Source organism: Amblyomma maculatum, chromosome 11 (genome assembly GCF_055883805.1).
Source record: "Amblyomma maculatum isolate TAMU_Amacu chromosome 11, ASM5588380v1, whole genome shotgun sequence".
Classification (NCBI taxonomy): Eukaryota; Metazoa; Arthropoda; class Arachnida; order Ixodida; family Ixodidae; genus Amblyomma; species Amblyomma maculatum.
The window spans coordinates 14,620,352-14,638,636 of NC_139354.1; the positions used below are offsets into that span (position 1 = coordinate 14,620,352).

The following is an 18,285-nucleotide window of genomic DNA, read 5'->3' on the forward strand; positions in this document are numbered from 1 at the left end:
GCAACAAAATATGATTTCTGTGCAAAATATGAACTGCGAGGATGCCGCGGTTTAGCTGGGAGAAGCATTCTACATCGCGCCTCTAATTGTGCAACACGCTATAGAATACTTAAGAGACGAAGACGTTAATTGCACATTTTTAACGCATTTGTTTTTTCAATGTAGACAGGTAAATTCTGGAAGGCCCTGTAAGGCATGGGTGAGAATGAAATGCAAAAAAAAAATAGAGTCTCTTAGATGTCTCTTTAGAGGAGAATTGAGAAAGCCTACCCTTCTTCTCCATTTTATTAATTTGCCTCTCATTGTTTGCCTTTTCTCGGCGTTTGTTACAGTGCTGCAGATAATTTAAACTTGTTTTGTAGGAAAGAAAACGCGCAGTATCTGTCACACTTTCCCCGGCAAGTGCGAGTTTGGACATTACACCATCGCTCCTGTCGCGTGGCGTTCCTTGGCGCGCGTTCAAGTGTGGGATTGCAGGTGGCAGGAACGCTAGGCAAGAAAAAATCTCGTGGAATCTCGTGGAATAGGACAGGTCTCGCGCACAACTCTCGCGCACGGGATTTTCGCCTTAAATAATGACCTATATCTAGATCTGTATGTCTCCTCCTCCCGCATATCAGGCCTTTTGATCTTTAGCGGTGTCGCAAGAGCTCCACTACATGGCAGATCTGAACCATGTGTCCTGAATATTCTCGACAAGGCTGTAACGCTTCTTAAAGCATATGAAACTTGTAAACTGATCCGAAGACACTAAAGTGAATGGTGCTGATACCGCAGTTGTGCAGGAAGCATATAACATGCCCCTGCAAGAAGCAAATTCTTTCCCTACCGGAGCCGAAAACATAATGACGCACTCCCAAAATGAACGTCTCAGTTATCACAGGGTGTTTCTTATCAGGGCAAAGAAACCGAGACATTGCCGCAAAGCTCGTGGCTGGTTGCGCCCAGCGCTGATTGGTGGGAGAATGAGGTAAGAGCTGACCGCTTACTGTCGCCGTTCCCAGCTTCCGTTTTGGTCCGGGAGGAACCGAGGTCCATGTCTGAGATGTCGACCGAAACAAAGAGTCCGATGAAGCGACGGCGCGAGGACGAATCCCACTCAAGAAAAGCGCGAAAGAAAAAAGAACAGCATCAGTATCATCAGCAAAATCCGCAGCAGCAAGGGCAGATTCAGCAACAAGCCGCAGAATTACAAGGACAGCAGGAGATGCCGCAGGAACAACGCCAGCAGAAGAAAAAGGCGGATCATCACTGTGAGTGAGAGGAGCGATTCTTCACACAATTTATTTATTTATTTACTAAGTGAATGATTTACGGACTATTTTGGCTGTATATTGATTACTTAACTGGCCGACTAATTGATTCACTGACTGAGTGACTTATTGGCTGATTATTTATTTATTACTGACTTACTAACTAGCTGATTATTAATTGAATTAATTGAGTGACCGATCGATTCACTGACTGGCTGATTATTGATCGACTGATTGATAGACTGATTTATAAATTCATTGATCGTTTTGTTGTTTGTTTGGTTGATTGATTGACTGATTGATTGATTAATCCACTGGCAATTTACTTCTGTGATTTATATGGCCTGATCAACAGACGTTCGCTTTTGTTCAGCATATGTGTACAAGGAGCACGCCTTATGTGCAGAGGACGAATTTCGAACATCCACGTTTCATTAATCGGCGCTGGTTTGTGCAGCGACACTTTCGCAGATGAAAGGGGAGATTATATAATGACATAATTAACGGGTTATTCTAATTGCATATGCCAACGAAACTCTAATCTACGAGACACTGGGATCTGCTTATTCAAGGGATATCGCATCATCTCCCTGCATTGTGAATGTTTTCAGGCGTTCTTGTAAGATTAGCGCAGAACTTCACTCTCATTTCCCCTTACTGTTCTGGCAGGTGATTTCAAAGCGCTACTGTCGTCCGCCGATAGGGACCGCAATCTCAGTCTCTCACACATGCAACAAAGTGAATATGTGCAGGCACAGTTGCCTTCGTGCGCCTGCAGAGACACCACAATGGTCCCCGAGGTTGATAGCAGTTCCCAGATTTAAATCCGAATATGACCGCAAAAATCTTCCTGCATTTACCATCGTTCGATAAAAGGGGGCCGTTTCCAGATATTTATCGGGCACAGGAATTTCAACACAAAACGCCATAGCTCTCAAGCGACATGTGCCTCTCATTTGTTTAGTTTGGTTTAGTTCAAGGGTTTAACGTCCCAAAGCCACTCAGGCTACGAAAGAAGCCGTAGAGGAAGGTTTCGAAAATATCAACCGCCTGGGGTCCTGCAGCGTGCACAGCCATTGAACGCATGAGCGCCTTGCTTTTTTACATACCTACTACATACATACATGCATGCATACATACATACATCCATACATACATGCATACATGTATGCATACATACATACATACATGCATGCATGCATGCATGCATGCATACATACATACATACATACATACATACATACATACATACATACATACATACATACATACATACATACATACATACATACATACATACATACATACATACATACATACATACATACATACATACATACATACATACATACATACATACATACATACATACATACATACATACATACATACATACATACATACATACATACATACATACATACATACATACATACATACATACATACATACATACATACATACATACATACATACATACATACATACATACATACATACATACATACATACATACATACATACATACATACATACATACATACATACATACATACATACATACATACATACATACATACATACATACATACATACATACATACATACATACATACATACATACATACATACATACATACATACATACATACATACATACATACATACATACATACATACATACATACATACATACATACATACATACATACATACATACATACATACATACATACATACATACATACATACATACATACATACATACATACATACATACATACATACATACATGGACTGACGGACGGACGGTCGCCTGAACAGATAAACGGGTGGGTGGATGGGTTACCGGTCGAGCTGTCGTGAAGCAATGCACTATAAGCAAAATGTGCCCCATAAATGATTTGATTCTTCGAATTTCCGCCACCCACAGCTGCCTTCACCCTCTTCCGAGGCCCGGAAAACACGATGACCGTGTGCATCCTAAGCGCCGGCGCTATCATCCTGGTGATTCTGCTCTTCACGACAGAGCGCATGCCCGAATCCCGATGCCTCACGTCAGCCTGCCACAAGGTGAGCAGTCACGTCACTACTTACGGTTGTTGTTGTTGAAAAACCTTTATTTCCACCGAGAAGAAGCTCCGTTTCGGACTCCCCGGCACGCAGGCCTGATGGAGCCTTACTCAGGAGCCTCGCGAACTAAGGTCTGGTGAAGATACATTGTTGCTTCACGGCCTCAGCCGCCGGGCGGATGGCTTGCTGCTGCTGAGCGGGGTCCTCGCTTCGCAGCAGGGTCTCCCAGGCGTCTCTATCTATATTTTCTTTAGCTCCTGGGCTGCTGTTACATTCCCAAATAATATGATCTAGAGTGCCCCATCTCCCACATGCCCATTTACGTGTGACATCACCAGCTTCGCTCGAGCAGCTTACGTAGTACAGTTAAAACGAGTGCTTTTGCAGACGCCAGACAACTTGTTCGGCCAAAGTGTTAAGTTGTTGTTCTTGTTGTGGCTGTAGGAAGAAGGAAAAGAAAACGCACGGTCCTGCTACTGGCTCTGTAGCTGAGCCACCTCTGCTGCCCCGTGCGGACAGAAGAAAAAATATAGAAGAAAGAAAAAGAAGAGGGAGAGAAAGACGCTCCGCAACAGCCGTCGTCCGCCACCTCAACGGTGGCGGGTGCAATGACGGCCTACAATAGATACAAATTCGGTGGCTGGCTAGCCCCCGCCGCAAGCCGCGTTGACCTACCGTCTCAGCCCCGTAGGGCCAGGTACAGCCACCCTTCACCACCTACCCTCCGCAAAAAAAAAAAATCAGGACTCTCTGTTGCGGCTGTAGGTAGAAGGAAACGAAAATGCACGGGCCTGCTACTGGCTCTGTAGCTGAGCCACCTCCGCTGCCTCGTGCGGACAGAAGAGAGAAAGTAGAGAAGAAAGAAAAGAGGGAGAGAAAGACGCGCGCCACAACAGCCGTCGTCCACCACCTAAGCGGTGGCGGGTGAAATGACGGCCTACAAGTAAAAAAATCGATGGCAGGCTAGGCACCACCACAAGCGACGTTGACCTACCAGTCCCAGCCCCGTAGGGCCAGTAACAGCCACGCTTCACCCCAAAAAGAAAATTAGAACATCAACTCGACGTCCTATGAAGATGGCCCCGAAGGTATCCTCATAAGAAAACGCCCTCATCGATTGCCAACAGATTGCAGAAGCTCTGGAACGGACATCACAGTATGGCGATAATGTTAAAGGTCAACTCCGGTGGTTTTTTCATCATTCCGTGTTTTGGTTGAATTACATTCCTCGGCACGTCCTGACTCGAACACAAAAAACCGTTTTTCGAAATTCCAATTAGAAGTATTTTTTAAAAAGAAAAAAACAGCAAATCGAAACCGAAACTGCTTTCACGGCCAGAAACGACGTCCCAGGTGACGAAATGGTGACGTCACACTCAGTATTAGAGAAACACTTGTACATGCGTTGGATGGTGAAAATAAAGTACGGAAATCATGAAGCCTTGCATAAAATGTCTGAGGTAGTTCAATATAAGCCTCACAATTTCATAATCATGCGGGAAGTGGACAGTCACGCCGGTATACTGTTTGTGACGTCAGAAACTGAGTGTTACCGGCAGAAATAGTCTCAACTTAAGCCATGAAAACAGCATATTTTAAAGTCGTGTTGCGCGCGAACGGATTATGGTACGGCGCCCAAATTTTGCAGAATGCGTCAGGACGGAGAGGAGAATCTACAGTAAAATTTTTATTAGAATATTCGAATGTCAAAAAACCACCGGAGTTGCCCTTAAGGGTACATTGCACAAATCTATTATCCGAAGAGAAGTAACGAGGCGAATCTGATTGCATGGCACTGGTCACGATTATCGTCATTCCCATGGCTCTGCATGCCATACTGTTCGTAGCCTGTTAAATAGAAGAGATTTCAGTGTCGCTTTCAGCACAGCAGAGTTATCATTTTGCTATAATCAAGCCATTGGATTGAAGTTTATAAAGAAAACAATTTACTGAGTGGCCGCAACCGAAGTTTCATGCCTAACAGTGTTACAGGCACTCGTTTACGACGCATTTTATGTGCGCTGTATGTACATCACCCATTGCGCTACAGTACCGAACGAGTTGGAATACTACTCTCCGTTTCCCATTAAATTTCGCACTAGTGTGCAGAGACCCAAGTCTGCGGGTACCGAAGTGAGCATACGGCGTCTTACAAATTCCATCAAAAGAATAATCAAGAAAACTGAATGAGTGCTTATGGCTATAGATTGCAGTACACTAAAGATTATTAGAAACCATTCGGCTTCTTGACACATATTATTTAGGTCAACGTGTGGCATGGCAAAAGCGGACCAAGTGTTGACTTCACGGGACCATGTGTCCTTTCCCTACCCTTTATTCTGATAGACTCCGCCCTGCCCGATTTTGTGACTGCATCTTTTGTCGAATTTCGCCTGTAAACCGCTGTTTACTATTAGATCATGCGAATGGACAACACAAACAGCACGCATCGCATACAGAAACTTTCTAAGGCTGCCAATAACGACTTCCATTAATCCAGCTGATACAAGGATTCATAATACCAGGGGGTAAACGTTCGGTGAATTGTTTTAATGCGTAAGCCTCAGTGGATATGTTTGAAGAGTTTTTCACCAAAAAATTCTCGCCAAGATTGCGTCGAAGTGAGCAGAGGCAGGAAAAAAGCAAATGGTCGATCGGGGATGAAAAAATATCGTCAGGAAAAAGTTTGGTGCACGTGGAGTCACTATTTAATTAAGAGCCGTTTAGGTCATCAGACATCGAAATAGTCATACGGGGTAATGTCGACTTGCAAAGTCATCACTTGTACACTTATTCCGGCCACATGACCTATGAAGGCGTCGGAATAATGACGTAATTATATCGATGTCGGATGTGTTGTCAGTATTCAATAACGGCTGCGTTTGGGCGAGTTCGTTAGACACGTTAAACCTGAAAAGCGCGTAAAAACACACGGACAACAGCAAGCAACGGCAAAAAACAGACGGACAACAGTGTCCGTCTTTTGCTGTTGTCCTTGTGTTTTGATGCGCTGTTCAGGTTTAAAATGTCAGTGTGTGACGTTATAAAACCTGTAATTGTCGTATTTGAACATGAAAGAGCCGAACAGGCAAGTGAAAGTGATAAGAAAGTGTGTAATGGTGTTAAATAATCAAAGGAAGTATAATGAAAGAATGTATAAGGGGGAAAAGCGCCCCAATATACCTAACTAGTATATGACGTACAAAAGACGCGGTTGCTATAGTAGTTGCTCCAATGTCGTCATGACGCAGCCCAGCAACGCGTGACGTGCATACGCATTCTTCCAGTGCGAGTGGCCACAGTGATCTCAAACGCTTTTTCTCCGCCCCGGTGTCCAGGTATATGGCTACATCGACGCCATCGTGGACAAAAACGTGAATCCATGCCACGACTTCTATCGGCACGTCTGCGGTCATTGGCTTGGGGATCCGTCAGTTCCGGACACGCCCACCTCCTCCTTCATGGCGGACGTGTTGCGCAACTACACCGCCAGGAGGCACCGAGAGCTGATGGCGCGCACAGCGCTGGCGGAGCCCGCAGACTCAGTGTCTCGCTACTACCGCAACTGCGTCACTTACCTGAGCGTCTCGAGGACCATCCGAGAAATTGTCGACAAGGTCTTGGAGGTGAGATGGACGCAGCCGGTGCAGCGATATCACGGATGTGGGGTATATTAACCAGACTTTTATATTTTATAGCAGAAAATAAGTTCATCCTATTGAATGAATCCCCCTCATACACACTCTGCTTGTCTCTTCTCTCTTCGTGTTTATCCTGTCCGCATGATGCATTAACTGCCAGTAGAACTTTGGTTTCACTAGATACACCGGCAACTGTGATAAGCAGCCGGTGTTTTTTTATGCGGTGATAACAGGTGTCTGTGATATGACTTGGTTACATCGTAAGAATGGGCAGTTTCGAGCGAATAAACAACTGTAAGTGGCCAATCTGCCCAAGCTTCTGTTTTAGACTCTTGATTCGTTGAGCGGTTTGCGCCGTCCTTAGAAACTTTATTTAAATACCAGCAGTATCACTGGCAAGCTGCTAGTCAGGCAGCGGATCCTTTATATCAAAGCAATACAAATATGTACCACTGAAGGATTCCGCTATCTGCAAGATAAAACATTCCCTGCGCGCCACAAAATTTTCAGCGAGGCCGGCAGGACAGCCGGCCTCGCTTAGCTGGGCCACGCAAACGTGCTCTGTCTCCCTCCACAATTGGCGAACATAATGTAAGCGTTGTATTTAATTTGCTTATAACCTCCGACTAAAGGAGGCTGGCGAAACAGACTGCGCATACCCCTGTAATAAAAATGCATTCACAAACCGCCCACGTACCTGGATGAGATCCGAAAACAGTGCCCTATTCCCGCACTTAAGCCTCAGAGCAATTATAAATTTTCGACCCACAGATGTGACATTTAAACTTTGCAGCCTTTATAGCAGTGCTACTTGTGCAGTGTTGTTATCGCCATAGCATTGCCGAGAGAGCACAGCACCCTAATATTTAAAAAAAAAATATTTTGCGAACTTTGTATTCAGTATTGAAATTATACAGTCCGCTCTTTTCAACAGGTTTCCGGCACAAACCTACAGTCCTGGCTTCCAATGTCCTCCGACGAGACATTTATCAAGCTTCTTCAATTATCGTTCCTCTACCGGATACACTCTCTGTTCAGAATAACTACCTTAACAACGGAGAACAAGACGTACCTAGCCATAGAGAGGTGGAGGTCCTTCAAACAGCGACTGTCGAAAATGGGCAATGATAGCCAAGTTAACAAGTACCTTGCTGCTGTGCTTAGAGCCGTGTCAAACGATCAAACCGTCATCACACCGTGCCAGGCGCTCGACGATAGCATTGGACTCAACGAAACCCTTGAGCAAGCTTTGCGGTCTCCTCTGGCACCGGTATCATCTGCCGACTGTTCCGAGTTTCCTCCCGACACGTGGATTCGAGGGACGAATTCACAGGACAAAGTGAAGCTGCCCACTGACACAGCCGTCCTCGCCAGACATTTCAAAGGTACATGTAGTGACCTTAAGTCTGTCCTCACACATAAGATGCCACCTGTGAGAACCATGTACCCTCTAGCACTATTGGTCGTAGATTTTCTTAAACTCGATTTCATGCTCACGTCCGAATCGAAGAAACCAGAGGCGGCTTTGGTCCAGATGATCTGCCATCAAGACACCGTAGCCACATTCAAACGACTCTGGTTTCCAGCTCTGACCAAGGTTCTTTCTATCTCGCCGTCGACAGCTGAGTCAATTTACGGCTACTTCTCGACATTGAAAAAGGTGATCGAACTCGAAGGCGCCAGACACCCTAAGTGGATGAACGTCAAAGACCGGATCCCCGCACTGGCGCGAGCGAGTGAGATGCGTATATGGACGCTCAACAATTTCAGCCTATCCGAGGAAGAGAGTGAAAACAGTCGGTTTCGTCAGAGCTTGGAGATGCGCGGCAACGACTGGATATCCAACAAGGCGGTAGTGCTAACCAGAAAGAGGGTACCAGACGATGTGGATGAGGACTCCACGGTGGCTAAGGACGAGGAGTTCTCCGAAACCGCCGAGGTACAGCTGCTGGCGGATGCGACGGCAAACACCATCGCCGTCCCACACATGTTTGCCCTGCCCCCGATCATGTTCGAGGACATCTCCGCGGGCACCTACGCCAATCTTGGGATGCTGTGCTTCCAGATCGCCCGCAAAGTGCTGTTGCTTGTGGTCGGAATGCGGGGCGCCCACCCGTGGTCGAACGACACGTTCAGCTACTACGACGCCTCACAGAGCTGCTACAACAATTACTCCGGCGCTTTCCACGGGCGTTTAGACGATGCGCAGTTTAACCAGGCAGTCGGGGCAGCCTTGGGGTTGAGGCTCGCGCTTCATATCGGATCGATGTTTGCAACGGGCGCACCCGTAGGGGAAGCCCCGTTTTTTTCACCGCAGCTGTTTTTCCGACGAGCGTGTCTTTCGCTATGCGCTGGCGGGAAAGAGCGCGCGGACTTCAACTCGCTCGACCAGGACACTGCTTCTGCTACTTGCACGTTTGCGGTGTCCACCATGGCGGAATTTCATCAGGCATTTGGATGCATAGAAACGGATCAAATGGCTGCGCCACGGCGCTGCAGGATTTAAGGTGTTCGTTTTAACAGAAGGGCAGATGCGGGGAATATATGTAGCCATGCTTTCTGAGCCGTGCACAGGTGTGGCATGGATCTACGCCATTAACCTACCTGTGGGTTTCATTATATCTGACTTTCGTTTTTCGTCATGTTCGTTCGAAAGGCCAGGAAAATGTGACATTATGAAGTCATAGGTTTGCTCTATGTTGTGTTACTATGTGTAGTGTTTGCCCGATCAAATCTCAGGCGGGGAATTTGGATCTCAGACGATGTGAAATACAAAAATAATATTGCACTGGGCGTTGACCGTAACTAAAAATCGCGCACAGTACACAACACAAGGTAGAGAGATGATACGAGCGCGCTACTATAACAACTGACGTTGTATTGCACGCCGAGCAATATAAAAAAAAAGACAAGGAAGCTCATCAAGCAAGCACACCCAGCTATACGAAAAATACGCAAATACCACCACATCGCTGCAGGTAAGTGACGACGAAAAAAATACGAAAAACTATCTTCACATATCTTGGAAGAAGGCAGCAGAGCAGGTAACAAAACAGCACACACAAACACAAGGACAACACTGCAATTGCGTTTGTGTGTGCTTGTTTTGTTTTGTTACCTGTCTGCTGCGTCCAAGATGTCTGACCAACTAGCTCAACGTTCAACTGTATTATCTTCATATATATATATATATATATATATATATATATATATATATATATATATATATATATATATAACCCTATATTTCTCCTGATAAAACTTCATCCCTTGACGCACTGTGCGTCAAGGCATGACGCACTATACCATACCGGTAAGTGGACTGTGCTCGCATACAATTTATTGCACATATCGCTGCAGTTCAAGTTTTTGGCATAAGGATCGAGTGGTATACATGAGGTTGGTTGGTTGGTTTGTGGTGTTTAACGTCCCAAAATAATTTCAGGCTATGAGAGACGCCGTAGTGGAGGACTCCGGGGTTCTTTAACGTGCACTGACACCAAGGCGCTAAGCGCGACGTTCCAGTAACAGCACCGGATTTGTGCAGCAGCACACTTTTCTACTTTAACTTTTGCAAGTTTAAACAAGTGACTCACCGTAGCGATGGTAACTTTGCATGGATCTCGACAAAGGCACGAAGCGTTATCTACCAGGTTATCTGAATTTTCTTTCAATGGTCGTTCAGAACCCTACGAACGAACAAAATGTCCACGGAGGAGGACGAGGAGGAAACAACTTTATTTAACGCATTACAAGCGTCAAGAATGTCCTGGGCCAGAGTCACCAACGCCAACTGATCTTTCAGCTGGTCAGATGCTAACCAAGCCCCCCACATTGGGAGAGGATCGAGGGTGTGGAAAGTGGTGACTAAATTGCGACAGAGTATGAAAACAATGTATCGCACACTGATCAAGCAGGATAAGATATGGTATAGTATGGCATATCGAGTTAGAAGACTCAACGTGAAATAGATTGAGAGGGATGCAAACATGTTAAAACAACGCGTAAATTTGAGTAACAATTCTCAAAGTAAAATGGCTCAGCAAAGTGAGCGTAATTTTCGCTTCAAGCTCGTGGAAAACGTTTGCATTTGCGCTGTTTTATCTCTCCTATAAAACCAACAGAGCAAAATGAGAGCCTTCTTACAGACCTCTACATAACCTTGACCAGTCCTTCAAATGTCTGTTTCATCGAGCAGAGAAAAATAAAAGCTGGCAGTGCGATAGGTGAAGCTACAAAGAACAAAAATATCGAGTTCTCCTTATTCAAAGAAACTGTATGACTTAAGCTGCCGGTAATATTCTACGTTCTCTGGAGTGAAACTGCTTGGAAAAGCAGCTGAAAGCTTATCAAAACGTTAGTCATCAAAAGTCACCAAGCTTATCAAAAGATGCTTCCAGCTAGGTGATCATGACGCCGTCCTCCTTATTGGATGCGCTAGAAATAGGCCCAGACGTTGACGAGTGTAGACGACTAGCATTTCTCATAGCTTGCGGCTTCTTGCTGTCATTTAATTTCACCAGTCACTTTTACAGTTCCACACCGGAGCAGCGCTGCTGTTGCCATGGAGAACAAAACACATATCGCACTCTGCGTGGCAATTTTATCTGGCAAATAGGCTGAAAAATTTTATAACTTCTCTTCAGGCATAAATAGCATTTTTTAACGCAGAAGACGACACACTTCGAAATATTCGCACGCGCGAGTTTGTTTCGAAAGCAGCTTGGCGCAGTGTAGGCACGCCGCGTTTCCGAAACGCACACTGCGCCTTTCCCTGAAACCTAGGGAGCGAAGGAGGTGGTGAAGTGGTGGCAGTTCCTGGTCCTACGGGGCTGGGACGGTAGGTCAACACCGCTTACGGCGGGGCCTAGACCACCGAAATTTATCTTTTGTAGGCCATCATTGCACCCGCCACTGCTTTGGTGGTGGACAATGACTGTTGTTGCTGCGCGCGTCTTTCTCTCCCTCTTCTTTTTCCTTTCTTTTCTACTTTCTCTCCTGTCAGCACGAGGCAGCGGAGGTGGCTCGGCTACAGAGCCAGTAGCAGGCCCGTGCATTTTCTTTTCGTTCTTCCCACAGCCACAACAACCACAACCCTGAAACCTGAGAGGTGGTGAAGGGCTGTTCCTGGCCCTACGGAGCTGGAACCGGTAGGTCAACGCCGCTTGCGGCGGGGGCTAGCCAGCCACCGAATTTCCCCAGGTGGTCGAAATTACTCTGTAGCCCTCCACTACAACTCCTCCTTCTCTTTCACTCCCACCTTCCTCCCTTCCCTTACCGCGCGGTTCAAGTGTCCACAGAAACAAGTGTGACATCTTATTACTACACGACCGCGACATGGCCTCTTAATGATAATAAAAATAATAGTAATAATTGATTCACGCGAAAGGAAAGGCGTAGAATGTCACACTTGTTCTGTGGCCACCTGCACCGCATTGTGGGAAGGGAGGAAGGTGGAAGTGAAGATGGAAAGATAGAAACGGGTGCCATAATGGAGGACTCCGGAATAATAACTGCCACCTTGGGATCTTTAGCTGCGTTCGATTCAGCTGTGGTTCTCTGTACCGCCGGAACCGGTTAACAGTGCGCTGCACCAAAACGCTCGATTCACAGCATTCCCTGCACCACCATCTGCGATTGATTTTGGTGCAGTCTTGGTGCCGCTCTGGTACAAATCGTGGCACCCTCCGAGGAAGAGGAGCAGAAATGTGGTGCACAGTTGTCGGCGCTAGCAGACGACGCGCGCTGTGCGCTGCCAATGAGACGCTTGTACACATCGATGGTCCACTTAGGGCATCTTTTCCCGTCGTCGACCGATTCGGCATCATTCTCTGTGAAAATGGCGAGTTCCTCTAGGTCTCTTGTGGCAATCTGAATAGCCTGCTGACTTCAAAGCTGAAATATCTAGCAACAGGGTTTCAGTTAATTGTACGAGAACTTGGTTAATTGCGGTCTGTCCGAACCAGTCGATCTGCCGCGAATGAAAGCATGGCGTACGTACCCCTACTGAAAAAACTGTAAGGGGCAATAACCTCACATTTTCTCGCACAATCTCACTCAATTCACATAAGAAATCACGTACAAGTCGCATATAATTGCATGCGTTCTCATAGTTTCTCGTACATTATCATAAATTATGTACGATATTTTATGATAATTATGGCACCGTATGAGACTCTACGCGATTAAATGCGATTTTATGAGGTTATTGCCCCGTAGAACTTTTGGTTTTTCAGTAGAGGTAGGATTCCCCGGAGAACTCCCGAAATTCCTTAAAAATGACTTCGACAATGCTGTCGTCGGTGGCCTCGCGAGGCACGAAAGATTCACCACGAGAACTTACAGTGCGCGGCCAACGGGAACAAGCGAGCAGACGACAAGGCTCGATTGAAAATGCCGCACCAGTAATGTGGTATTGCTGACGCGCTGCACCTGAACGACAGAACTGAAACTGCACCTCGCCGCACCTGACTGGCACAAGAACTGGTGCCGAGAACCAGTTCTGAATCGAACAGACCTTTTAACGTACACTGCCATGTTGTTGTTGTTGTGGCTGTAGGAAGAAGGAAAAGAAAATACACGGGCCTGCTACTGGCTCTGTAGCTGAGTCACCTCCGCTGCCTCGTGCAGACAGAATAAAAAATAGAGAAGAAAAGGAAGAGGGAAAGACGCGCGCCGCAACAGCCGTCGGCCACCACCGAAGTGGTGGCGGGTGCAATGACGGCCTACAACAGATAAAAAAAATGACGACGATTACGGTACTTTCTAATGCGAAATTTCAGCGCAGCTCGTCAGCTGTTTCAGCTTTTCTATAGATTTAGGCAACTAATTCGAGCAAGACATATATGTACAATTACAGACAACTGGTTACGAGGGACAATGGCGACGACGACGCGAAACCCAGGAACAGGCGCCAAAGAGCTTAGTGCTGGAACGATGCCATATTTTGAAAAGCGAAGTTTTTTTACCGTGGTGAACTAGGTGTATATAAGCAAGCTACATCAAAATATGATGCTTTTCTCTGTGAGTGTGTGAATTCTCGGTTACTGCACATGTTACCCTGCAGTTCGGTGTGGGCGCTCGCATTATTCATGAATTATCTTTGCAGTGTGCACCATTTGTGGTCGCGTCTTCCACTTGAGCTGTGAAGCGTGCCTTTCATAATTGTTTCACACGAATGTATAAAGGCGAAGTGTTGGTCACTTGTTTCTGTGGACACCTGAATCGCGCCGGAAGGGGAGGAAGGAAGGTGAGTGAGTCCATGTGAGCTCTGAAGCGTGCCTTGGTTCACATGAATGGAAAGGCGCAGTATCTGTCACACTTGTTTCTGTGGACACCTGAATCGCGCCGTAAGGGGAGGAAGGAAGGTGAGAGTGAAAGACCACTTGAGCTGTGAAGCGTGCCTTTCATAATTGGTTCACATGAATGGAAAGGCGCAGTATGTCTCACTCGTTTTCTGTGGACACAGCAACCGCGCCGTAAGGGAAGGAAGGTGGGAGTGAAAGTGGAGCTGGTTACGAGGGACAACGCCGACGCCGCCGCGAAACCCAGGAACGGGCGCCAAAGAGCTGCGCTCTAAAATTTGGTGGCAGGCTAGCCCCCGCCGCAAGCGGCGACCTACCTGCCCCAGCCCCATCAGGAGAGTACATCGCACACCACACGGACACCACTACGTTCTTCCTCCATCGAAACGCAGCCGCTGACGGTCGGGATCGAACCCGGGTACTCCAGCACAGTAGTCGGGCCACTGCACCACCGCGGCGGGGCGGGCCTCAGTTTAAGTTAGGTTTCAGGCTTGTTGTGGCTGTAGAAAGAAGGAAAAGAAAATGCACGGGCCTGCTACTGGCTCTGTAGCTGAGCCGCCTGATGATTGATTTATGGGAAAGGCGCGGTCTCTTTTCTGTGAACACCTCAACCGCGCCGTAAGGGAAGGTGGGAGTGAAAGTGGAGAGAAAGAGGAGCCGTAGTGGAGAGCTACGGAGTAATTTCGACCACCTGGGGATCTTTAACGTGCGCCGACATCGCGCAGCACACGGACGCCTCTTCGTTTCGCTTCCATCGAAACGCAGCCGCCGATATCGGGTTCAAACCCGGGTACTCCGGCACAGTAGTCGGACGTCTTACCTGTGTACCCACGAAATGAAAGGCATATTTTTTAGACGTCTCCATACTTTATTATTCATTCACAGATTCTTCTTTCTATAGCCCAGTGAAGACACTCCAATGATCAGTAAAGTAAAACCGGCGAGTAGGCGCTGCTATCATTCTCTACACCCCGATAACGCGCTTCATACGTGCACACGCTGCAACACACACACATCCATCACCGCAGCAAAGCCTGCATGCAAGCTCTTGTTGTTAAGAACTTTATTTTTCCACCGATGTAAGAGGCCCCCTACTCCCCGCCCCCGGCACGCAGGCCTATGGGACGGACGGAGGCCGGGGCCTCAGCAATTTGACAATCGCTTGCCGCGGTTCATAGGTGGGCGACCAGCCATGGAGCGTAGCTGCGGCGCGCTGAAGAGCCGACTTGGTCCCGTCTCTTGCCCTGGTATGACATCAGTAGTCACGTGACCGACCACCGCCGCCGCTCGACCATGGACCGTAGCTACGGCGCGCCGAAGAGCCGACTTGCTACCCTGTCTCTTGCTCTGGTATGACTTCAGTTGTCACATGGCCGACCACCGACCGTAAAGGGTAGGCTCCGGTGCAGCGAAAAAGCAAAACCTGGCGTAGTATTGATTTCGCAATAAAATTCGGTGGCAGGCTAGGCCCCGCCGCAAGCGGCCTTGACCTACCGTCCCAGCCCCGTAGGGCAAGGAACAGCCACCCTTCACCACCTCTCTCCCCAACACGGCCTGCAGACACGACCTGCGAATAGAAATCTGTGAACATAGCGAAGTAATGCTTTCGCATTAACGTGCGCCGACATTGTGCAGTACAGGGACGCCTCTTCGTTTTCGCCTCAAAGCTTTTTATCACTCGTGGCGACGGCTCAGAACCAGAAACATTCTATATTCCAGTCATGTACGCGAGACGTTGCAAAAATATAAATGTCATTAAGTTGTGTGCTGTGAGCAGAATGTAATTCATCTCTAGACAGGCAGTAGTTACCCATTGCAGCACCTTATAACGTAAAACAAGTTCAGCGTATAAACCTGAGGTCAACCGATAAACACATTAATAAGGTATGATTTGCCATGGACACTGACAATACAATCCTGGACAGAAATCAGTTCTTGGAATGGGGTCATATGACGGCTGTGATGGGCGAGGGCCAGCAAAGTGTCAAAGGTACTATGGAAGCATTTCCAGCCACTAACCATTTGTTGCAATTCTCATGCTGGTTTGGTTTGTGGGGTTTAACGTCCGAAAGCGACTCAGGCTATGAAAGACGCTTCCCTCATCTCCCCTAAATGTGGTAAGAGCATTTTCACCTCTACTCTGGCACCTGCTAGAGGTGGTAGGTGGCACTATGTTCTGCTACCACTTGCTACGACTGGCAGGTGGCCGTTTATGCCAACAGCATGCACTCCAGGAATGAGCGCCTTAGAGCTTCCGAAGAGTGGGAATTAGGTCAGCAGTGGACTATTCGGCAAGTGACCTGCTGCTGCCAGGTGCCGAATTAGTCGGCTTCAGTGCAAAGCAGATGGTGGATATTGGCCTCAGTACTCCAGGACTCGTAGATGCAAGTGCAACCCAGACGTATATGCTCTGAGGCACAACCTTATCTGCATGAGTACAACTGCACAGGAAAGCTATCGCACAAACCAATGAGACGTAGCCTTGTTTTGTTAAAAGTCAGATGACGTCAACGAGGTTTAGCAACCAAGGAAATGACATCGGAGTAGCTAGGTGGGTCGCGATATCAGTGCAGCATTGGGAACCTGCGAGGTCACGAGGAACCCATCATTGTATGTAAATTAGTCTTCGTCTCAATGCACAACATCCAGTAGTAATTTAAATGTTGGTAAAAAAAGTTATCATAAAATTTGCAGTTCTGTGCAAACAGGTTTGTTCTCTCATGTAGAAGGAAGCTATACTGAGTTGTATTCTTCCTACTTCCATTTGTAGAATCCTAATAGCGTTACCCGTGTTCGTAGCATTTAGCACACCGCACGTCCCTGTCTCAAAGAGGAAGCAGGCTCGAGCATTTTGGAGTAGCTCAGGAAGCAGTAATAAAGCCATTTTGGAGCAGCTTTGGAGCAATGAAATGAGTTTTGGAGCATACAAGTTTTGTATTGGAGCATGTTTCTAGGTCAAACGCTTTAATTAATTGTAATATTTTTGTCCTGGCACATAAATGAATACAATTTTATTCCATTTATTCTAAGTTTATTGCTTGGCTGACTGTGCATGCATCTCTGACAAGGCAAGATAAGCAGCCAAAACATGTACAAATGCTTAAAATATCTCAGCCGAACTGAGCAGCAATTTCTAACAACACTAACAAATGGAATGTTTTTTCTACTTCACATCTGGAAATCAAGTCTAATTAAAAGTGTTTGACCACTTGATAGATTCAAATGTGGAGTTTACCTCAGTACTTTGATGCATTCAAGAACCACCACTAGTTTCGAGTTCACATCAATGAGAGCTCCACATTTATGCTCTCTACCTTCTACACATCCTTTTTGACCCTGCGCTTATGCCGATAAATTCTTGAGCACCTGTTAGTGTAGCCTGTAGGGAGGATTGACAGCACTCAACGACAACCTTTTCTCCTCTTCAGATTATTTAATTCGTAAGCTTCTGTCAGTAGCTCATGTTTTTGCTTTAGCGACCCTGAGGCTATCTTAAGTTCAACACGTTAACGATATGACCTGTATGAGTTTCCAACTCTTAAGAACATTTATAGTGATTTTCACCTTCATGGCATTGCCCTATAATGCTTCAAGTATGCGTTTGCCTCATGTAGGTTTGGTACATTTTGGCTCGATGGTGATGTATGCGCTTGTTTTCACAGCAGAATCATTAGAACAACTCATGAAGTTCATTGCAGACAGAAAAGTTTCCTAGGTCCACTGAGTGGAAAAACCAGGTTCTGCTAAATTTGATGGCGAAGTATTAAGATTTGGAGCAGTTTTGAAGCAATATTGCATTTTGGAGCAGGGAAGGCAATTTGGAGAACGGAGCGACGCTTCCATCCCTGCTGTTTGCTAGCACTATGTGTTTGCTTTCATCCCAGTAGTGTCAAAAGCAAGCAGTTAATTGAGCTCTTCGAAAATCTTCCCATGTTTTTCCTTTAAGCCAGCTCTATAGTGTAGCAGTTACACGCCATTAGAGAGGAGAATGAGGGCATGCCAAACTTGTATTTA

The 18,285-nt window shown here is 46.6% G+C and overlaps 1 protein-coding gene across 1 annotated transcript in view; it reads left to right on the forward strand.

Annotated features, from left to right (window-relative positions):
• The window catches only part of LOC146172902 (uncharacterized), a 112,708-nt gene extending 100,634 nt beyond the window's left edge, over positions 1-12,074 (forward strand). Inside the window, exons 5-8 of the mRNA XM_084584432.1 lie at positions 3,187-3,326; positions 6,665-6,952; positions 7,902-9,205; positions 12,047-12,074. Of these exons, the coding sequence (XP_084440558.1) occupies positions 3,187-3,326; positions 6,665-6,952; positions 7,902-9,205; positions 12,047-12,074 (1,760 nt within the window). The remainder of the gene's footprint in view (positions 1-3,186; positions 3,327-6,664; positions 6,953-7,901; positions 9,206-12,046) is intronic.
• The last annotated feature ends 6,211 nt before the right edge of the window (positions 12,075-18,285 follow it).